Consider the following 24,130-nt stretch of genomic DNA (forward strand, 5'->3'; position numbering starts at 1 on the left):
AAGTAAGTTCTATATTTAACTATATAGTATTAGCCACAATGAACTGAAATATATATATATATATCTTATGTCTCACTAAACTCTTGGGTTAGGTCCTGTTTCCAGACTTACTGATTCTTGAGGCTCTTTATGCAGTATTATCTACTTTATTTTCTTCTCTATAATTTGCAGAAGTTGAGGATCTACTGTATCTACCCATCCCCTACTTTGACCTTTCAGATTTGATTTTTGAGACGGAGTTTCGCTCTTGTTGCCCAGGTTGGAGTGCAATGGCACGATCTCAGCTCACTGCAACCTCTGCCTCCCAGGTTCAAGCAATTCTCCTGCGTCAACTTCCCAGCTAGCTGGGATTACAGGCATGTGCCACTACACTCAGCTAATTTTGTATTTTTAGTAGAGGTGGAGTTTCACCATGTTGGTCAGGCTGGACTCAAACTCCTGACCTCAGGTGATCCACACACCTCGGCCTCCCAAAGTGCTGGGATTACAAATGTGAGCTACCACGCCTGGACCAGAATTGATTTTAGGCTAGCTGACTTAGTGAAGTTGAAACAAGGATGCAAAAGTTAACATACATGCTTTTGATTTTTGAAATTTCTTTGTAATTTTTAAAGGCTATATCTGCTGTGACTTTTCCTGCCTTTGAAATCTCTGTCTGCAAAACAGCCTTTAACAAATATCGCAATAGACTTTTAAAATTTGGCAGAGCCTTTGCTATTTAAAATTGCTAACTTGGTTATAGCATCATTTTCTACTTAAATAAGCATTGACATTGATTGTTACTTTTTGTACTTTCTCTTCAATTATGATCTTAAAGAAACTTGATAAAACACAGATGTATACCTGTATACCAACAATTTTTATGCTTTATCAGCAAAGGCATCTTCACTTCTAACTTTAAAAACTTCCAGACCAAAAACAAAATTGTGAAAGTAAAAATAGGTAATCCGAGATGGAAATTAGATAATAGTGAACACTGGACTGAATAGTTATGAGATGGTTACTTGCGTTTGGGAATGAGGATTTCTTCTGACTTGAATGGAACGGCAACATAAGCTAATTATTCATTGTAAATGTCTTGGGAGATGGTATCTGCCAGCTTGTGAAGTACCCAGTAGACTCTGGCTCGGGTTTGATGACGATGATACAAGGATTATAAAATGACAGTCCTTAGTTGAGAAAAAAATAATTTCGGATTTTCTGCCTGTGTTTTCTTAATTTCTTTAGTTTAATGTAGACTATTTATTTTTACCTTAGTTTTAAAGAATTTGAATATTTATGATTTATGCCACTCTATTTCCAAAAAGGATTATGACCACTTTACAGAATAAAAACAAGTATAAAGCAGAAAAATTAAAAATAAACAATCCAAAAAACAAGTACATCATTAACAAACTAAAAAGACCTGAATGAAGACCTGTTAAAACAGGCCAAATTATTCTGGTTTCTGGTAATAGCTTGGGTATCACCAAGGTAATACTAAGAGTTTACTGTAATAGTTATTAGAAAATAATGTGACTGAGTATATGTGCATATTATACACATAGGTAATTCTAGAAAATGCAAAAACACTGATGCCAATTATCTTCCTTCTCATATGAAAAAGAACAAATGAGGTATTTCCCCATCCTAATTTTTTTTGCTATTTTTAAAATTTGTTGTTTGAACAGATTAAGAAAATCTTTAATTCATGGATTGTTGCTTTGCACATTTAATAGTGAGATAATTATTAACAACACAAAAAACAATTTTAGCAATTAAGAACAACATAAAGAATCATGCGATCCACAAACACTTTGTATTTGATAAATATTCTTATAGTCTCAATTTATGACATACTTACATTTTGTATTCCTTTTAAATAAAGAACCAAATCAAGAACAGCAGAAATTAGCATCTGTTTTATTTTAAAATATGGAAATATATTTAAACAGCACATTTAAAGAATAAAATAATAGACTTCCATTTCTTATTCTCTCAATGGTACACCATTAATCAAAAATATATTACTTAACGTCCCCGTTAATATAGTTACTGTCAAATTTTCTTTAAGATAAACTGTATTTCAAAACATTTTAATATACCTGAATTACAAACAAAGCCATAACATTTTTGAAGACACTTTTAAATTTTGTTTGAAAGATCCAAAAGGATGATTAATAAATGGTGCTTTATGAATATTTTAGATTAACTGTAAATAAGCCTAACCACAGAGTCACCATAAAATAGCAAGTTATCATTCTGAAGATCATTCCTCAAAAAGTCAGTGTGTGTTAAAGAAAAGCCTTACAGGGCATTCCAATAGATAGAGAAAATAAATTAATTTTAGAGGGAAGAACACACATGCACACACCCACACACCCCCCCGCCCCAGAACCTTCCTGTTTGGAATTTTTTGTGCTTGGAAGAAGGTTTACAGAATCTCTTTACAAAATAAGGTTTTCATTGAGCTCACTCTCAAAGATATGAAAAATGAATTTCAGCTGTTCTTCAGAAATGGCAATTCTGTCAAAGCCATTCTGGGACTTTTGATAATTTCCTCCAGTTTAGTTTCAGTGCTTTTACTTCTAAATAAAATCCCTTGCATCACATCAATCAGCAAACTCAGTTATAAAGGAGAGTTAAAGAAAATGGTTCTGTCGGCATCTTCTGCTCTTGTACATTTTATGCAGGCAGTGACTCCTGCCTGTGGGGAGGAAAGTGGAGCACATGTAAATGTTTCTTTATTTTGGACTAGGTTTTTAAATCTAAAAAAAAAAAAAAAAAATTCTGCAGCAGTAGTGTTCTAGATAATAGGCAGATATGATTTATTTGAGGTAAGAAGGTTGTACTACAGTTAGTGTTAACTTGGAAAGCTATGGACACAGGCTCAAGCCTGTCTTCTGAAGCTTTGAGCTCTTTGCAAAATCTACAGTCCACAAGCCAAAAAGGAACATGCTCCTACAGTTACACCAGTTTTATTAAAGCAAACAGTTAAAACAATTATGTGCAATCTTTTCAGCTTCTATGTTCTGCCTACTGTTTATTTATTCAAATCCAGTTCAACATTTCACTTTATCTAATGAAGCAGGAACTCTAAAAGAGAAATTGTGTTTATCCAAGCATTTTTGTTTGGGTTGTTATTTTTTTAAGTCTTATTTCTAAATAAATATCCTATCGTGGTTTTCATTGGCACAATATAAATAAATTATTCAATTTCCTTCCACAATATTAAACAGTCAAAGGAGTTCTGTCTAATCTCAGAAAATTATATAAAATTGTATTCGAAAAAAATGTTGAATTGGAATTGAATGGACTCAGCATAACCCACTGAAAATTAGACTAGATGATCTACTGTATAATGTAGTGGCCTATAAATTTTACTGATAAAGCATCCACAAAAGAGAATATATACCTTTAAATAAATAAAAATGACTATATACATGATATTGTACATAGGAAAAGAGTCAAAATGAGCCAGACTAATTTTAGGAAATTCCTCATTTGTCTGAAAGTATGCTTTTTATTGCAGCCATAAATCTTAATACAGATATTTTGTTATTATCAATATTTAATATTAGTGGCAGCCACATGAGCGTACTACCATATTTCTATATTTTTTCAAAATGACATTGGAGCTGTCATCAAAGTACAGAACAGAGATGGCGTTTAATTTGGTTGGAGCACAACAAGGCTTTGGTACGTGATCAGGAAACATAAGATGAACCTGGGAAAGGAAAAAAAGTTTTGTTTTATTAAGAAATAAAATACACATTTTCTTACAGTTTTAAAATTATATGCTTATTTTATCACTCAAAATCAGGCACACCGTTAAGCTCATCGCCCTTCTCCCATTTATGTTCCATGACTGGGGTGACGGACTGAAAGATGTATTCTTAAGCATTAACACCTGGAATCAACCCACCCATTTCAATTATGTGTTTGAACCTTGAAAAATATCTCACCAAATAAAGAAAACTTCCTCTATAGAATATTCAGTGGAAGTTTTCCTAGGGAAAGAACACAGCGACTAGCACTCTGTTGCTTTTAGTTGAAATGACTATTTCTATACTTATCAATGAGGAATATGGAAGTTATAAGAACAAATCAATGAAAACACATAGTTGCAGAAAGATTTGGATCTAAGAATTATCTTTTAAAAGGAAAATTAATAAATCATACATTTTATGCCAACTCTTAGTTTTCCATGGTAAAAGAAGCATAAAAATCATAATAAAATAAAATCCACATATAATCCAATACTTGCCTTTAAGCAATGATTTCAGCTCTTTGTAGAATTGTTTTTATCACATTGGCTGGAGTTTAATATCCATTTACTTTTTTTCTCCCTTGCCTGCCCCCTAGACAACTGCCAAAAAAGCAGGCTAAGCTAAATCAGAAGCAAAGGGCCTAGATGCTTTACATATGAACATCCACCTCCCCAGAAGCCTAAAAAGGTGTCTGTACATGGAAAGTGAAATGCTTAAGGGTTGATTAATAATTTTGATCAGACTGGCAGTCTGCCTATGATTTGAAATAATTGAGTAAAGAGCCAGAACACAGTTCCCCGCTTTCCCACCCACCTATTCTGGCCCTTCCCCCAGAGGAGTTTATGGGAAATCCCACTGATGAGTCTTATGGGATCCACAAAAAGCAAATACAGCCTCTTACGGTTTTGGCTGTACAATGTCCTGGCTGAAATGATATAGGAGCCTTGCACGTGGACAGGAACAGCAGAAAAAATGAGGTGACCTGACATTGAAATTTCCTAAGACCTCACAAAACTAAAAGTTGGATATTTTCTACAAATTTCTGATGCAGCTTATGTCCTTCATCAGCTTTATCTTCCATAACCCACACATACATGATTGATAATTCTGCTGTTTCAATGGCCTTGGCAGTCTACAGGGAAAAAAAATGGATTGTTCTTGAATGGTTTCTCAATATATTAGTCACAAACATACTTTCCTCTGTCTTTTTGTTTCATGTCCTTCACATAACAAACATAAAGTGTGCACAACACCAGGAGGAAAAAAAAAAAAAAATCGAACTTCCTGGTATGCTCCAGTTTTGCTATGACTTATGTCCTACATCCCAGGGTGGAGATACAGAGCAGACTCTTGTTCCAAGTTTGTGTCACTTTTTTTTATGTTTGTTTTTCAATACTTTACTACAGCCATAAGAGCTGAAAATATGTATTTATTTATTTTAAAAAAGAAAAAATGAGGGGGGGTATTTGACAAAGGGTATTTTTCACTAGGTAGGCACTGCTTAGCCTGAGTGAATCTTTGATACATTAGATCCATATCTAAGGAAACAAAAGTCTACTTTCATAATCATCGAAATGATGATAAAAAGAGGCAAAGAACTTTCTGAGAAATTAAGTAGCATTACTTCAACTGATAGGAGTTATTCTACGACCTTACAGAAAGACAGTGATCATGAAGTCCTCTTCACAGGATGAAACAACAGCATTCTTTATCTGATATGCTTTCATGTCAACATGAATTCTCATATACAAAGAGAAAAGTTAACTTCTTAGAAATCATTTTAGTGGTAGAAGTTTGAATGCAAAACATCCATCCCTGCAAAACCTACCTACTCTCCATACTCCCGGAAACAGTATTCCATATAAAGAGAGCTTATATTTGCAGATAGCAAAGGTGAAGTCATATCAGACTTTAAAATCCTCCCAGAAATTTACTCTATACCTTGTATATGGCACTAAAGTAGGCATTCTCACTGGTCATGAATCAATAAAAAGAAGAATTTTTATAAATCACTTTATAAATATTTGCTTTACCTTTCTGTTGCTCTCTAGCCCAAGGTTATTTCCAGTCTTTGATAATGTTCATGCTCTAGTTGTTATAGATTACATTTTTTGGTGTCTAGCTTTTCTGTAGTATTGTATGAAGTCAATAAACATGCCAGTAAATATCAAATCATTCAAGCATTTGATTTTGCCAGTTCATATAGATGATTGTTTATTAAGAAGGAAACTAGGCTACTCCTTAATTCAGCTTTAAATTTTAAATTAATTGTGGGGGAAATTAGCAAGCTTATAGAGAGTTAAATCTTCATAAATCCTAAGAGTAATTCTTTCTTTTTCCATAAATATGCCTCAGCCACAAAGATAGGTTTTTCTACTATCTACTTTTCTCTTACTGGCATCCACCAATTAATTCCACTCCCATCAAACCTTGATTCTAAAATAATGTGTTCTCTCCCATTCTTCTTAAATATAAAATTTAAAATTTTTATATTAGCCCAAACGTTGATTTAAAATTATATCACATAGTGTGGTATGTCTTCTAGGAGCCTCCCATTTAGTCTTCTGGAGAGTGTTCCTCTGCCAAATCAATAGTTCAGATACTATGAGGTACATCAGACTCTCAAAAGGTTTCACGAGCTCATTAGGTACAATGCAATCAGTTAATCAAGTCAACCCTTCAGAACCTTATTCATAAAAGTAAGCCTAGATTATTAGAGATTTAATCACTGTTAAGTTTCTGAGAGTAAGGAATAAAGAAAAGGAAGCATAATTTCTACTTTAAAGATTACAGGAGAAGGAGGAGAACAGTAAGAAATGTCAATTAGTTTCCCATTTGTGTACTACACTGAAGAACTTTTATAATACCAAAGTATGTTATAGAACATACTTAAATAATTAAAAACCCTCAGATGAAATTTAGTACAGTTATTACTCAGTGTTTTTGCAATGATTACTAATGAATTGCTAGGTTAGAAACAGCCCCGGGGAACCTGTGTGCTTAGTCATACAGTAAATGAAGAAACAGTTCAAGATGACCATCGCATGTTATTACTCCAGTTTTCCTAGCTGAATCCTTCTCCATTGTGTAATTGGGATTACTCTAAACCAGTCTGAGTTTCCTGACTATACCCACAGTTGTTACTTCAGCTCTAAAAAGAAACAAATGAGTTTGAGAAGATAAAATAATGCATTAAAAATTATAAATAGATGCTCCTCTAAAACAACTTTTTAATATGCTTGCATTCTAAGCTACTTTTAATCCCTCAAAACAAAGCTTACCAGAGTCTGAACTATAGCATGATTTGTGGCATTCATATGAGCGTTAAGTGGAAAAGAACATTCTCCATCACAATAAAATGCAGCGTATCCTTCTGGTGCTATAATCCAGTCCTGACACACACACAAAACAAGAAAAAATAGTATCACTAAAGTAAAAATTTTAAAAAAATTCTTAAAAATTATTGAAATATACTGTATCTGAATAGGTTTACATTCCTGGTCCAACAATTATTCTAATGGAATAACTTTCCCCACACCCTTTAATTTAATTTTAAGCTGAAGTTTAGGACAAAAGTATAAATATTTTCACAAGAAATTGTCCTCTCTAATTACTCCCAAGAGGTAGTTATGTAAGATATTCATAGTATGTATTAAACATGTATGCATGAATAAAACTATTATAAGAAAATAGCATTCTAAATATTGTTTAAACAGGAAATGATGAACTCTGGAAAGTTCAAGTGAACCCAAAAGAAAAAGGAGAATCAAGTTAATTGAGATTATTCTCATTACTTCTTAAGGATTCATTCTTAGTTTTATAAGTCTGACAACATCCTAAAGCCTTAATATCTTTTCTGCATGCTGTTTTTCTTTCCATTCATGCATTAACTTTATAGTCTCTTTAGAAAAAATGAATTGGAGCAAATTCCTAAAAACTGAACATGATAAATTTCTGGAAGCTAAATAATTGCTACATGTATGGTTGCCTTGATATTTTTCCCACAGAGAAATAAAATTTGGCACAAATGTAAGAATTCTTGAGTTACTCACGTTGAAAGTTTATCATAAATTTTGAATATATTTACATTTTAACAGTATCAATACAGGAACTCATATATGAGAATCCATTGTAATAAATATTAGGAGAAATCTTAAAATTTTTTTTTAAACTGTCACCACATAGAGCCATTCAAAACTTACTTTGGTGAAATTTTCCTCCTCATCCTGTTTCAAAATGCCATCTAAATATAGCAATACATTTTTAAGTGCAAGAAAAAAAAAATGTCTGTCATCTTCCCCATGACAGGGACATTATAGTTGAGAGCTCTATTTCCTAGCCCAATAGTTGGAGACCCTCAGAGGCTTAGTGGAGTTACTTATACTAATATGAACAAATCTTCTATTTATCACAAAATTAAAAGTTTGGAATACTTAAACAACAGCACTCTTTTTTTTTCTTCCTAAATATCTTAGTGTTCTATGTTTTATTCAACATAGTTTTTTTGTTTGACTGTGAAACCTACTAATCATGTTTCAATGGCAAAAGGTTAATTGAGAAATGAAAATAAAGTGAACAAGCAATATTCTAAATGGTTATGTCAGAAATCATTGGGTATTATATTGGAAAATTACTGCCAAAGACTATGACTTACTAAGGACTTATGACAATTCAGAAAAAAAGGACCTAAGTTGACTGAAAATTCTTACCTGCCATCCCAGATCCCGGAAGCTCACATAGAGTTCGTGCTTCTTACAGGCTTGTTTTTGCTCACTTGTGTTATAATCTGAAGATAAAAACCACATTTTTAATAAATGGTTGCTTAAAGATATACTAATATTTCTTTTGTGAGATCACTGGTAGGATTTTTTAAAGGGGTTTTATTTGAAGTTGTGGAACATGAATTTCAATCTTAAAGCTAGAACTACTTACTAACCATGTGAACTTCAGTCAAGTTACTTGTCTTGGGTTTCTTCTTCTGTGAGATGTAGACAATACCATTTACCTTATGAAGCTCTAACAAGGATTCTGTTAGGCCATCTACTTCACAGGGCAGAGTGTGGTGTCTGTTGTTCACTGAGTACCATCTGCTCAACGAATACTTATTACTTCATTCATACTCTAGGGGTACTTAATATATTCATATATATATACACACACATACACACACACACACACACACATATATTTGTGCAATAATTTTTAACATCTTCCATGAGGCAGATACTGGGATCTTAGCTGATTTTATTTTAATAAATATCTTAACCTCAGGATACCACAAGTTGAGCTTCTAATCATCCCCCAAAATCCTGTCCACCTGTAGACTTCATTCTTGACTGATGGTAGTTGCCTGGGTTAAAAAATAGAAACCAAAACAAAACAAGAATCAAAATAGTTCTCTTTATTTTTCTTTCATTTACACATCCAATCCGTCAGGAAATCTCACACACTATCTTCACTAAGTCCAAAATGCACCTGCTCTCACACTCTTCATAATTGGTCTTGGTCCAAGCCACCATCATCTCCAGCATGAATTACTGCAATATCCTCATTGCTAGTCTCCCGGCTTCTGCTGTTACTCCTCTACAGCAAACTAGTCAAGTGGACCTTTTAACAAGTAAACCTAATTACATCACTTCCCTGCCAGTCCCTCTATGGCCCTCATACCACTAAGAGTGAAATACTCTCAGAGTGGTTACAAGGCTCTCTACATTTTGGTTCCATTATCCCTCTGACTCATTTCCTGTCACTCTTCTTCTCCTTCACCTTGCTCCAGCCACCACACCTACCTCCTTGCTGTTTCACTCACAGTCAGCCTTACTTCCACTTTAGAGGCTTTTCTCTCACTAGTCCCTCTCCCTGGATAGCTACATGGCTAATTCCTGCATCTTCATGTCCTTGCTTAAGCAACATCTCAACAAGGCCTTCACTACCCTTTTAATATTACAACTCTCACCCTGATACACCTGATTTCTCTCACTTTGTTCTGATGTTTTCTCATCTCAATTTTCACTATGCCATTTCCTCATTAATTTATGCATGGCTTCTTGTCTGTTTCCTCACACTAAAATATAAGCTTCATAAGGGCAAGAATCTTGTTTAGCTCTGTTTTGCTCATTGATGTGTCCCTAGTGCCAGGAACAGTGCCTGGCATACAACAAACATTCAAAAAAGTATCTGAGGAGTTAATGGACAAATTTCTCATAGTGTTCCACAAGGGATTTGAGGCGAGTGAAATACTATCATTACATATTTTGGAATGTAATCTGAAATAGCCATAACTTTTTATAATTGTTTTAAATGATTAAATATAAATGCAGAATTTCAATCTTGCACCTGGAGTAAAGTAAAATACTGAAGAAACACAGAGATTTATGGAACATTTTTCATTGTCTTACCTGAGGTTTGCTCACATTTTGTACAAACATTTGAAAAACTAGTCCACTTTATTTGTAATATAAAATATTAAAGAAATAAAATTAAAAAATAATTTGTTTCACAGTTTTTGTTAAAGTGTCACCTTCCAGTTGAATTACGCTCAACCTCAAACAGAAGTGTAGGCACTAAGAGATCAAAGGAGCCCACCACAGAGGGCCTTACTTCTCATGGTCACTTCAAGTAATTATTTGTTTACTGTTAATCTAGAAAACAAGCTAATGATTAAATTTTGAAATCAAGGTATTTTTCTTACTTCTAGGTTATTTATTCCTACTATGCAATTAACTTCATTAAAACAGATTAAATAAGTAGATAATGGGAAATGGAGGAGAGAGGATTTATTTCAGACTCTACATTCTGGTTCTTTAGGGAAATATCTCCCTTGGAGCTAACTTTGTTCAGGTAACAGACAGATGCACTTTAGCACTAAACATGACATGGATAAATTTCCTCGATCCTTTTTAGAGAAAAGAAATAATTGATTCTACTATTGGTTTGATTTCATAAACTCCTTGGTATACAAAATAGGAAAAAAAAATGTTAGCTATGCCTTGGACCAAAGGGGTCAGCAAACTTTAAAGAGACAGATTGACCTAGCCACCCCATTACTGGGGATATACCCAAAGGATTATAAATCATGTTGCTATAAAGACACATGCACACATATGTTTATTGCGGCACTATTCACAATAGCAAAGACTTGGAATCAACCCAAATGTCCATCAGTGACAGACTGGATTAAGAAAATGTGGCACATATACACCATGGAATACTATGCAGTCATAAAAAAGGATGAGTTCATGTCCTTTGTAGGGACACGGATGCAGCTGGAAACCATCATTCTCAGCAAACTATTGCAAGAACAGAAAGCCAAATACCGCATGTTCTCACTCACAGGTGGGAACTGAACAATGAGATCACTTGGACACAGGAAGGGGAACATCACACACTGGGTCCTATTGTGGGGAGGGGGATGGGGGAGGGATTGCATTAGGAGATATACCTAATGTAAATGATGAGTTAATGAGTGCAGCACACCAACGTGGCATATGTATACATATGTAACAAGACTGCACGCTGTGCACATGTACCCTAGAACTTAAAGTATTAAAAAAAAAAAAGAGAGAGACAGATAGCAAATATTTTAGGCTAAGTGGTCCCCCTTGCAACTATTCAATTTTGCTGCTGTAGTATAAAAGCAACCATAGACAATATGTAAATGAATGGGTGTGGCTATATTCCAGTAAAAATTTATGTACGGATACTAAAATTTGAATTTCATATGATTTCCACATGCTACAAAATATTGTCCATCTTTTCCAAGCAAACATTTAAAAATGGAAAGACCACTCTTAGTAGGTCATATAAAAACAAATGATAGGCTTAATTTGGTTATTGGGCCTTACTTTTTCCAACTCTGCTTTAGATAATAATGGGAATATTTATTCATCTTTGTCTTAATTGAAAATATTAAATATGAATAACATTGTAGCCAATAACATACATGTTTATATGAAAAGCCATAAACTACAAATATAGTTATTTGAATTCAATGTTTATAAAAAATAAAATAAAACTTAAAAGTCAAAATATATCTGTCCCATATATATGTCTTTTTATGCAGGCTAAGTGATGTATATAATATAACATCACATAAATGTAACAAGCAATGAAATTTATAACAGAATCTGGTTCCAAGAGTCTGATTTCATAGAGCATTAGGACCATATGCTTATTCTGTCAGAAATAAAAATTAATGGATAGTGAGTGAAGTAAATGTTGTACCCAAACTAGAAAAGCCTGCAGTTAGGTTTACTCTAAATGCTTGGCAGAACAAGCTGTGGGCGGAAGGGCAAGGAAATTAGATTTATGTCTTTTAAAATACTGATGGGCAGCCTTTAGGAGATTAATATGAAATGGATATAATTCTGTTGTTAATGAACCTGCCTACAAATGAAAAGTCATGGCATAAATTATTAAAATGTTCTACCATCAACACTAGAAAAAGTAAACCAACATGTCTTATCCATAGTGCAGGTGTTATCAATAATACTTCTCTGTTTTGTCTCTTAATAGTAAAAATGTTAGGAAGCCAATGCCAAAATAGTAAAAATATCGTTAAATACTTTATGCAAATTTCTTTATGGTCAATTTCTAGATAGTGTATAAATTTAATCTTTAGTTTGATTTTCTTTAATTTTTTTGTCTTACAATAAAATCATGAAAAACAAAATAAATATGTAGAGGTAAAAGTTGGTAAAACACAAAAAAAATCCTGAATGTGATAAGAAGAACACTAGTACACTGTTGGTGGAAATGTAAATTAATACAACCCTTTTTTTGAGGTTCCTCCCAAAAGTGAAAGTAGAGCTACCATATCATCAAGCAATCTCACCGCTGGGTATATATCCAAAACAAAGGAAATCAATATGTTGAAGATATACCTGCACTCCCATACTGATTGCAGCACTGTTCACAAGATACAGAAGCAACATAAATGTCCATCAATGGATGAATGGATAAAGAAAAGGTGGTACATATACACAATGGCTTATTATTCAGCCATAAAAAGAATGAAATTCTGTCAATTACAGCGACATGGATGAAACTGGAAGATGTTAAGTGAGGTAAGCCAGGCACAGAGAGACAAATATCCCATGTTCTTAGTCATATGTGTAAGCTAAAAAAAAAATTGATCTCATGAAGATAAGAGAGTAGAATGGTGGTTACCAAAAGCTAGGAATGGTAGCAGAAAGAGGGGAACAAGAACTGGCTAATGGATAAAAATTACAGCTTTGTAAAAAACGTACAGAAGAAATCAGTTGTGGTGTTCAATAGCACAGTATGGTGACAATGGTTAACAATAATTAATTCTACATTTCAAAATAACTAGAAGATTAGGAATGTTCCCAATGCAAAGAAATGATAAATATTTGACGTGATGGATATCTTAATTACCTTGATTTGATCATTACACATTGCATACATCTATCAAAATATTGCATGTACCCCATGAATATGTATAATTATTATGTATCAATGAAAACAAATTCCTGAAATTGGCATGGACTTTCAAAGCTCTGCATACTAGTTCCTGAAAAAAACAAATAAACATGGGATAGACTTGCTGTGAACTGGACAAGAGTCCAAAAACCTTCATATACCATTTTTTTTCTTCAGAACATAGTATTAGTTTCTTAAGGGGATGAAACACAGATATAGCTATAAAAGCAAATAAAAATAGAAATAAAATTTAATATTTAACCATGACAACAGCTCAAATGAGCCAAATATGATATGCTGCTGCTTCAAAGCAAAAGAGGAGATGTTATTTTTTCACTCTTATTTCCCAAAGAGAAAAAGGGAAAAAGGAAGTTGACACCTAAAGCATCAGGACAGAAGACCTTAATTTATTTATAAAAATTTAAAATGACGAATGAAGTACAAGAGTTGAAAAAGCAAGAATGGTACTATCATAATACGAACTTTTATATGACCTTGGGGGTAGAAAAATTCATGATAAACCCAAAAATAAATAACAATCCTACCCAAAGATAAGGGGCTTTAAAATGCTATTGTTGCTCTAGCTTAATCATTATCTTCTATACCCAGTGAATTATTCACTTGAATTTACACACAAGCCAGTAGTAATTACTGTTGTTTATTTTGTAGATATATTAACACAATTTTGTGTTTGTGTAGGTACCAACGTGTGACACAAAACACCACAAAATAACTCTCTAATGTGTTTGCATACCTCTGCTCAGCAAAGTATCTATGTTGATCACGTAATTAACGTCCACACTTTAGAGCTCCTTCATATAAAAATCTATCCACAAACCTGAATTTGCCAGACACCTCTAAAGGACAGTTCCCTGATGCCTCCTGCTCACTATTTCTACTTCTGACCTCACACTCAGTATTCACTATTTTTGTTAATAGGACCATCATTCACCTAGTGGCCAGGACAGAAAATTTAGTAAGCTTCTTAATTTTCATTTTTTTCCCCTCAGATTCTGTATTAAATGGATCCACAAAGCCCCATTAGTTGATCAATTTCACTATTTAATCTAGGTATCCTGTTGGAAGCCCTTTGCACTCTTGCTTGCCTCATCCTTCCTCAATGTCTTCTTCTGGTAACCTTAGATTCTAAAATAACACTTTACCCCTGCTCCTCTTTGACGTCTCTGATGATATTCTTTTGGCTTATTTTATGGAATTGCTTTTTCTCCTTTGCCTATACTTACAGTATTGATGTTCCCCAAGGAGGCTCCATTTTATTATTTTTGCTTTCTTTGTTTCCTGTGGCATTTGGTCAGCCTCATCCTACATCTAACAATTTGGCTTATAGCTACATCTTTTCCCTACACGTTCCACTTATTCTCAACACTCCCCTCTCCAGAGTGCTGGGTTATCCATCCTCTTCAAACCCCTGCTGGCCCTACCCCGTGTGTTTTGGTTCCTACATATCTCTCTCCAATCTATGATCTTCATTGCTTGGAGTATTATACTAGACTCCAATCATTATTTGAGTTTTCTGTCTCCACCCTTGGCATTCCACTCTGCACTCTGTGGCCAAAATTAACTTTTTAAAATGCATATCTGATTACGGTTCTTCTTTGTCCAATTGCCTATGCAAAGACATCACTGCTCCTTATCATCACATACCCTACTCTTTATGATTTGGCCCCTGAATAATTTCCTAGCTGATATCACAGTCCTCTCACATAAAAATACATGCATACCCCAGCCATTTGAAAATGGTTCATGGCTCTACAACTGTAGAGCCCTTTCCTTTCTACAATCTGAAATGGTTTCATCCATGTCTGTATTTCTGGAAAATGTCTGTTTGTTCTCAGATAAGTCCCTCGTGTAGTATTTTGGGCCATATAGTTAATATAGTACATAGCATATAGTTTTATAATGCTGTGCCTGGCATATAGTGGGAGTTTATTTGGTACTGAATAAATATTACTTATAAAAAATTATACCCAGATATATTCTCCCTGTGAATTTTTCCTAGAGAGAAACTTGACAACAGACACAATGCCTTAATGTCTATTGGAAAGTCTTTTTTAAGGTGTGTAGTTAATTGCTAATATAGATTAGCCAAATTAGGTTAAAGATTCTAAAATTTCTCTTGTTTCTAGAGTATCGAAAGATAAGAAATCCTGTGACCACAGGTATGGGTACTTATAAGAGAGAGTGTGAACTTGTAGTTTTCTCTGATGTAGGAGTTTGAACTCTTTGCATACCAGTTCTGTAAAAGCCATTATAATGTTCAACTCTCAATGAGCACTTACCATGTACCACTATTTTATATCAGTTATATATAATAACTCATTTAATCCTCACAACTCATGTAATCCTGCTCTGCGAGGCAGGTATAATTAACATTCCCACTTTAAACATGAAGAAACAGAGAGAGGTAACATATCTTGTGCAAGAGTATACAACTAGTAAGTAGTGAAGTCATATTAAATGATGGATAGATGATAGATAAATTTATAGATAGAGCTAGCTAACAACATATTATATGCATCAAAATACTTATTTCAGGAGGGGTTTCCAAAATTTTTCATGATTTAGGTCACAGATAACAATTTTTAATATTAGTTACTGTCACAATTATGTGGATTAGAAATATTCTCATTTGTGCAGCATTGCAGGATTTTCAGTACAGCATTTATTTTGAGAGTCCCAACTTGGAAAAAAGCAAAATGTCTTTTTGGATTGACATGATTAAATAAACTGATGCTAATCCTATGTGACAACAGTTAAAAACAATTAGCTCACATTATTTGAAATATAGCTAATCATTGTTTATTAAACCTTTAAAATATATAACTCATGTAATTAAAAGCATATAACAAAAATGTATTCTCTCAGATGAGAGAGAGGTTTGTACCATGTTGATATCAGCATAGTAAGGGAATCTATTATGTATGGATTAGGTAAACAAGGGAGAAGTTTAGCTTTTCCATTTTATTATTTCTAAATACTAAAAATGTATATTATATAAAATATTCTATGGAAATAACTTCAATTAATTCTCTTCTTGTTTTGACTAATATCTGTTGTTCCAAGAGGCATAAATTTACATTGTATTCATTAGGCAAGAGATAGTGCCTATCAAAGTTGAGAATGAGAGCAGAATGTTTTCATTTTAGTAACTATGCATTGTATCTCATTCACAATGCTTTGACTTATGATTTTTTAAATTGATAAGGGTTTGGAAGCAATACACATTCAGTAGAAATCATACTGAAAGCACCCATACAACCATTCTGTTTTCCACTTTCAGTAGAGTGTCCAATAATTTACATAAGATATTCAAAACTTAATTTTAAAATAGGCCTTTTGTTAGATGAGTTTCCCCAACTGTAGGCTAATGTAAATGTTCTGGACATGTGTAAGGGAGGCTAGGCTAAGCTATGATATTTGAGCTTATGGTACTGTAAACTTTTGTTGGGTTTATTGAGATATAACCCCATTGTAAGTTGAAGAGCACCTGTATGCCAAAGCCTTGCCCTGCGAAATCACCATGGATGTAGGCAGGGCCACTACATGATTGGATTCTTTATCAAAGATTCTCAGTATCCAGCATACAATAAGCAACCTTTCTTAGCAGTTCTGTAATGATCCAGGACTTGCCATTTGCTCTGTTACTTCTTTTGGATTCTTCATACAGGCATATATCAGAGACATTTACTGGGGAGATACTGTGAATTTAGTTCCAGACCACTGCAATGAAGTGAACATCACAATAAAGTGAGTATCACAATTTTTTTGGTTTCTCAGAGCATGTAAAAGTTATGGCTACATTATACTGCAGTCTATTAAAAGTGTGCAATTGGATTATATGTTTAAAAGTGTACATACCTTAGTTAAAAATAATCTATTGATTAAAAAATGCTGGTGATCATCAGAGTCTTCAGCAAGTTGTAATCTTTTTGCTAATAAAGGGTATTGCCTCAATGTTGATACCTGACTGATGAGGTTGGTGATTGCTGAAGGTTGACGTGGCTGTGGCAATTTCTTAAAAAACAATAAAATTTGTCACATTGATTGACTCTTCCTTTCACAAAAGATTCTTTGTAGTATGCAAGGCTGTTTGATAGCACTTTACTTTGTGTAGGTCTTCTTTTAAAATTGGAGTCGATCCTCTCAAATGCTGCCTCTACTCTAGTAAATAAACTTATTTAAAATGCTAATTCCTTTGATGTCATTACAACTGTATTCACAGTATCTTCACCAGGAGAAGATTCTATCTCCAGAAACCACTTTTTTTTGTTCAACCATAAGAAGCAATTCCTCATTCATTCATGTTTTATTATGAGATTGCAGCAATCCAGTCACATCTTCAGGTTCCACTTGTAATTCAAGTTCTCTTGCTATTTCTACCACATCTGCAATGACTTCCTCCACTGAAGTCTTCAACCCCACCCCTCAAACTCATCCAAGAGGTAGGAATCAACTTCTTCCAAACCCTTGTTAATGTTGATATTTCGACCCCTCAGAAATCACGGATGTTCTTAATGGCATCTAGAATGGTGAATCCTTTCCAGAAGGTTGCCTAGATCCTGCAGGGGAACCACTATTTATGGAAGCTATAGTATTACACAATAAATTTTTAAAATAATAAAACTTGAAAGTCAAAACTAATCCTTCATCCATGTGTAGCAGAATGGATGTTGTGCTAGCAAGCATGATAAAAACCATTAATCTACTCGTGTATCTCCATCAGAGCTCTTGGGTGATCAAGCACATTGTCAATGGGCAGTAATATTTTGAGAGGAATCTTTTTTCTGGACAACAGGTTTCAACAGTGTGCCTAAAATATTTAGTAACCATGCTATCAACAGATGCACTGTTCATCCAGGTTTTGTTGTTCCATTTGCAGAGCCCTGGAAGATTAGATTAAGCATGATACTTAGGGGTCCACGGATTTTCAGAATGGTAAATAAGCATTGTCTTCAGCTTAATCTCATCAGGTATATTAGCTCATTAACAAGAGAGTCAGATTGTCAGAAGCTTTGAAGCCAGCCATAGACTCCTCTCTAGCTGTGAAAGTTCTACATAACATCTTCTTCCAATAAGGCTTCTTAATCTACATTAAAAATCTGTGGTTCAGTGTAGCTATCTTCATCAGTGATTACTTAGATATAGCTCCTGGATAATTTGATAGAGCTTCTTCATCAATGCTTGCTGTTTCACCTTGCACTTTTCTTGCTATGGAGATAGCATCTTTCCTTAAACCTCATGAACCAACATCTGCTACTTTCAGACATTTCTTCTGCAGCTTCCTTACTTCTCTCAGCCTTCACAGAATTGAGGCGAGTCAAGGCTTTGCTCTGTATTAGGCTTTGGTATAAGGGAATGTTGTGGCTGGTTGGATCTTCCATCCAGGCCACTCAAACTTTCTCCACATCAGCAAGAAAACAATTTCACTTTCTTATCATTATTGTGTTGACAAAGTCACACTTTTAATTTTCTTCAAGTACTTTTCCTTTGCAGTCACAGCTTGACTAACTGCTTGGCACAAGAGGCCTAGCTTTCAGTCTATCTGGACTTTCAACATGTGTTCATCAATAAGCATAATCATTACTAGCTTTTGATTTAAAGTGAGAGATATGCAAATCTTCCTTTCATTTGAACACCTTTAGGCCATTGTGGGGTACTAACTGAATTTATTTCAATATTGTTGTGTCTCAGGGAATAGGGAACCCAAGAAAAGGGAGACAGATGGGGTAATGACCGATTGTTGAAGGAATCAGAACACACATAACGTTTACTTCCCATCTTATATGGGTAAAGTTTGTGGTGCCACAAAACAATTACCAATAAATATCAAAGATCACTGATAACATAAACCATAACAAATATAATAATAGTAAAATTTTGAAATATTGCAAGTATTACCCAAATATGACACAGAGAAATTGAGAGAGCAAATGCTGTTGGAAAAAATGTCACCAATAGACTTGCTTAACACAGGACTGCCACAAAACTTCAGTTTGTAAAAAAAACATTATCTTTGAAACACAACAAAGGAAAATGCAATAAAACATCGTATGCCTGTACTCTATTCTTTTCAACACTGAATATACTCCTTCAAACAGCATCATGTTCTGGAGGTTTTTAAAAAATCGTATCAACCTAGTGCCTTTATATCTTCAAGAATAGCTAGCTTAGAATTTAGCTATTGGCTCCATTTTTCTTCCTCTCATACACAAATTCAAAGAAATACCCCTTGTGCTGCCTCAACATGAAACAGGAAATATCTTCCACAATGTGTCTGCTCAACCATCTTGCCAAAACCTGAAGAGGAACAAGCAGTGCCGGGCAGTTTCTGCAGGAAACCTGGAAGTAATGGTTCTATATACCTTTACCTGAAAAAGGAAGTTAGTTTTTCCTATGCTGTCAACAAATTAATTTACTCAACAAGTATGTTGGGGACTCCTATTTTGTGCTGGTTACTGTTCTATGCTCTCCCACAGGAATATGGAAGAAAAAAAGAACATTGGGAAGTCAGAAGGCAAGAATCGTTGAAGTAGAAAAGAAATGGGATAAAGAAAGCAGATATGACTTGAGTTTTAATTCTTCTCTACTAATGGAGATTTTCAACATTTGACAATATGCTTTGCAAAAAAACTTGCAATCAAGCAAACCTGCAATACAACTTTCCTCCCTAACTCCATCTCCACCCCACCCCTTCTTATCCATAGAGCCTTTGCACAATATTTTATTGTAAAATCTTGTTACTATTACAACTTTATTATTTATATTTGGATAATTTTTAAATTTCACTGGCATTTCAAGTCTCCAAAGTGTCAAATGTTCTGTTTATATTAGCATTCCCTTTCCTTAAAGCCCTGTCTTTTAGGCCAAATCCTATGAGGATTTTCCCAGACTGCTTGATTACTACCTATTGAAAGGTTAAGTCTTATAGACACAAACCAGCTACTTTCTTTCTTCTTATTATCAAAATATGAACACACTCCAAAACCATCTACCACATATTTCACAGAAATGGTTGCCAATGACAAAATTTCAGAAAGAAAATATTGGTCTATATTAGAATAATTTTGTACTCTAAATGGTGTTAGGAAACTGGTGAAAAGTTACATGATTTCTGCTCCATGTGTTTTATTCATCTCTGGTTATAGACGTACATTTGTTTCTCGTGGTCAGGAAGAGAAGATAAATAGAGTTAACCAATAGGGAAAAGGACTTTGATGATTTCAGTCACTGGAACACCTCTGCCAGAGTTATTATGAGCTCTAATAATAAGTATGTGACTTCTACTTTTCCCTTTGTAATTTCCTCCAAAATTATTTACTATTCTATTCAAGGTTTAGCAAAACTTTTTAAATACAGGCTGCTACTTTAAATTAAAAACATTTCAACCGAACTTAGAACCATTCTACATGAAAAGAAAAATATACAAGTTTGACAGCCTAGTATTTACCAGGAAGAAAAGGTCTTAGAAAGTTATTTTTCTCCACCTTTCATATTAAGTAATTACAACTTTTTGCCAAACTAAATACCTTGTGAAGATCTTTAAAAAATAGCTTTGTAATAAGGCACTAGTGTCATGCTTTACTAAAATTTCTTTGTTGGAAAATTATTTTAAAACATCACTTTATAAGTAGCATTTAATTCAGTATAATACAATTCTATACAGAAATCTTCCCTCCTGCTTCTGTTGCTTAACACACAAATAGGACTTCTTTCTAACATGATTCTCCTGGTGCCTTCCCTTTAGGAAGAGTACAGTGAATTCCACTTAGTAATTTTATGGAACATCTCTGAGCAAATAAAAACAAACAAAAGTCTTCATCTATTTCTCATTTAAAAACTCATGCATGTTTGAGTAAGAAATAGCTGCTATATGATCTGTCATTTTCAAGTAACCTGGAAAAAATGAAGATTTTAGGAATAATGGCAAAGACTGTTTGAAGTTAGAATTTCAATTTGCTAAAATAATATATATAGGAATCATGACTCTTTTGTTTATCAGTTCATCCATCGTTCCTGGCAGAGTACTATGCATAAATTGGCCATTAACACAGAATAATGCATATTTGACAAATAGATAAGTATGTGGTGCTAAATGGAGATGTTCCAGGATGAGTTCCCCCTTCAAATTTATTTTTATAAACAAAATCAATTTTTTGGACTAAAATAGCCACCATTTTCATCTAATAGCTTACTGTTTGCCTCCTGGACTAAACAAGGTACTTCTTGGTATAAATAATAGGATTAAGCCACTACAAATTTTGGCAGTTAGATGCTTTCTGATCAATTAAAATTTGATCCCCCTATAATTAACAGATTAATTTGCAAGGACTTTGACATCAGTTGTGCATTTGCAATATTTTGTTGAAAGATTGTGTGTGTGTGTAGACACACCTGAAGAAAAGTATCTAGATAACAGTCCTCCAAATAAAAAGATAAATATTGTTTTAATCATTGTCTTCTCCATGTCATTCTACTGCTAATTTCAGAAAAATAAAACTGAGTGGCATAATTCAAATGTATTGCCTTAAGTACTAAAGAAAGGATTTTATGTTTAATTTACCTGGTTGCCCATCCATTTTTGAGAGGCCCTGAGGAAGTTAGCTCAGCAAGTTGTGTAGCTCAGTGCTGGCGAGATTTTGTTGATCTAGCCATTTCATATTTCTATTACTGCCATCTTGATTTGAATTTGAACTGAATCTTTCAACATACGAAAGCGACTCATACGTATTTTAAAATGAATTACTGAGTGATTCACTGATGAAACATTCTGGGATGCTAGAAACATCACTGGAAGATTTAATATACCATCTGAAGGTATATACAGAGGGTAAATTTATTGTGGCTACTTGATTTGCAACATACGACCCCATAACTCTCTGTGCATAACTGCTGCTTGGGTTTATTCTTACCTCCAACACTGGACATTCTGGAGGAGTCCTGATGAGAGCTGGATTTATTGCGGTTTTGATTTTTTCGTTTGTTGGCTGCTCTCACAGATCGAAGAAGTACCTCACTCGCCTTGAAGAAGGCCACCATGAAAGGTTGTTTTGACTGAGGTCCCTGTCTTCCCACAAGTCCAGCAGATTTTACGTTGATACTGCGTCCTAGAACGTAATACAAAAGCACTTGGTTCATGAAAAAGAAAGAACAATTACCTGATGTGAATGAATTCTGAGGGTACTTTGAAAAGGGGAAAAGTTTTAAAACTGTATCAGAATGCCTTCCTTACAGGCCAAGATTCTTATAAATATTGAGGCTTACTATTATAGACCATTATCCATGCATGGTTTTTCATCTTGCATCATTCTTCCACCACAGAACACCCTCCAGCTGCTTTCACTCACTGATAGCTTCTGAGACCTTGAAGTTAGGAATATTATAAGTTGGAAGATTTGACTACTCATTCGCCTGGAAATGTCCACATTAAATAGCAACTTAAAAAATATTAGCTATGGGCTCTTCTGCACTAAATGCCCTATAATTTTCCTTCAAGTTATAAAAGCCGAATACTTGGCAGCGTGTTTCTACTTTCTCCAGCCTATTCAAAACCTTTCAAGTGTTAATTAGTGCTGATAGCCTTTCCACCTTCACCTCTGGCCAGTGCCCAGCAACATTTACTAAGCTGCACTATACTTAAAGCTCTTCACAAGTCATTCTGGAAGCCTAGTCTGGGGATGGAGGTCTGCTTTAACCCGCAGCTATTAAAAGTAGTGGCAAAAACTGCAATTAACTTTGCACCAACCTGATAATTATCAATATGAAGTATTGTGAAATGAACACAGAAACTTTGGAATTCCTCCCCTTCTGAGTTTTGACACACCTAAATGTTTACCGAAAGGAATTCAGAAGAGGCAAACCAAGCCTGGAGACTCTCAGAAAGAAGAAAAAACAATCCAAATGAGCTTCGAGACTCAAATTTGCCTATAAACTAGTCTGTGCCTCAGACCCTTATGAGTTCTTTGATGTGGTTATATATCAATGAAAAGGGACACAACCAGCACCTATATAGGAGTGAGTTAAAAGTCAAGGTGCCCTAGAGATAAAGTTGATAAAGTACCTCTCCCATGTGGTTAGTAATAATAATAATACTTACAACTATGTCAAATCACTTTGGAGTGGTTGCTGTGCTAGGCATTTTTCTAAGTAGTTTCCATGTATTATTTAATTTGATTCCACAAATGCCCTAGAGTTAGGTATTAACAGTATCCTCTTTTAATAGTTTTTATTAGGCTCTTCCAATTTACAATAATCACTGAAAATTATATTTTCTATATACGTGGAAAAGAAAACCATTGATATCTGGTTCAATGAAAATCATTCAAAGATGATAAACTATTTAACCTTAAATTGTAAATTTAGTTAAGAATTACTTGTATCTTATGCAAAGTTGCTACTCTAGATACAGAAGTTAGCAATCTTTTAAGAATACTATATAATGTGGTTTGAAATATGTGCATGATTGACTCTCATGATTGACCCATGAGAGATGTGCATGTTTTCTTAAAATATTTATTCAGTAAAGATTGTGGAGCAACCTCACTCACTCCGTTATAAAACCTGACCCACCTTAGAAGAAAGAAAAGGAAAGCAAGTCCCCGAAATGGCATCAATGGCATTTTAGCAAATAAGCCCTCACTCTTAACGAAATTTATTTTGGCAGCATAAAAACTTTTGTGTGTACTTCTATTGTGCAAAGACCTTCTACTGTCAGAAAATGAGACCGTGTCGCATGAGGCTGTGCAGCTGCCGAGAGGGACACAGGGGTCCTTTAAATGTGGAGGTATTGGTTAAAAAAAAAGGCTGCATCAATTCAGACAGCATAGGTATCCTCCACAATTGTCCTACGACCTACTGGGAAAACTTGTTCAATTCCTACAAGTATTAAAATGGCCATCTGCCTCACAAACGCCACTATACTC

The 24,130-nt window shown here is 34.2% G+C and overlaps 1 protein-coding gene across 3 annotated transcripts in view; it reads right to left on the reverse strand.

Annotated features, from left to right (window-relative positions):
- Positions 1 to 1,700: 1,700 nt before the first annotated feature.
- The window catches only part of BMP5 (bone morphogenetic protein 5), a 123,042-nt gene continuing 100,612 nt past the window's right edge, over positions 1,701 to 24,130 (reverse strand). Inside the window, exons 4-8 of one of the 3 annotated variants that reach the window (XM_033217497.1) lie at positions 22,121 to 22,315; positions 8,459 to 8,535; positions 7,031 to 7,141; positions 3,584 to 3,706; positions 1,701 to 2,686 (exon numbers count right to left, since the gene is read on the reverse strand). In XM_033217497.1, the coding sequence (XP_033073388.1) occupies positions 2,609 to 2,686; positions 3,584 to 3,706; positions 7,031 to 7,141; positions 8,459 to 8,535; positions 22,121 to 22,315 (584 nt within the window). In that variant the 3' untranslated portion in view covers positions 1,701 to 2,608. Of the gene's footprint in view, positions 2,687 to 3,583; positions 3,707 to 5,400; positions 5,490 to 7,030; positions 7,142 to 8,458; positions 8,536 to 22,120; positions 22,316 to 24,130 lie in introns of those variants that run through there. The other 2 variants (XR_004438792.1, XR_004438793.1) reach the window with 2 other exon arrangements.

Source organism: Trachypithecus francoisi, unplaced genomic scaffold (genome assembly GCF_009764315.1).
Source record: "Trachypithecus francoisi isolate TF-2019V2 unplaced genomic scaffold, Tfra_2.0 Lachesis_group10, whole genome shotgun sequence".
NCBI classification, from domain to species: Eukaryota; Metazoa; Chordata; class Mammalia; order Primates; family Cercopithecidae; genus Trachypithecus; species Trachypithecus francoisi.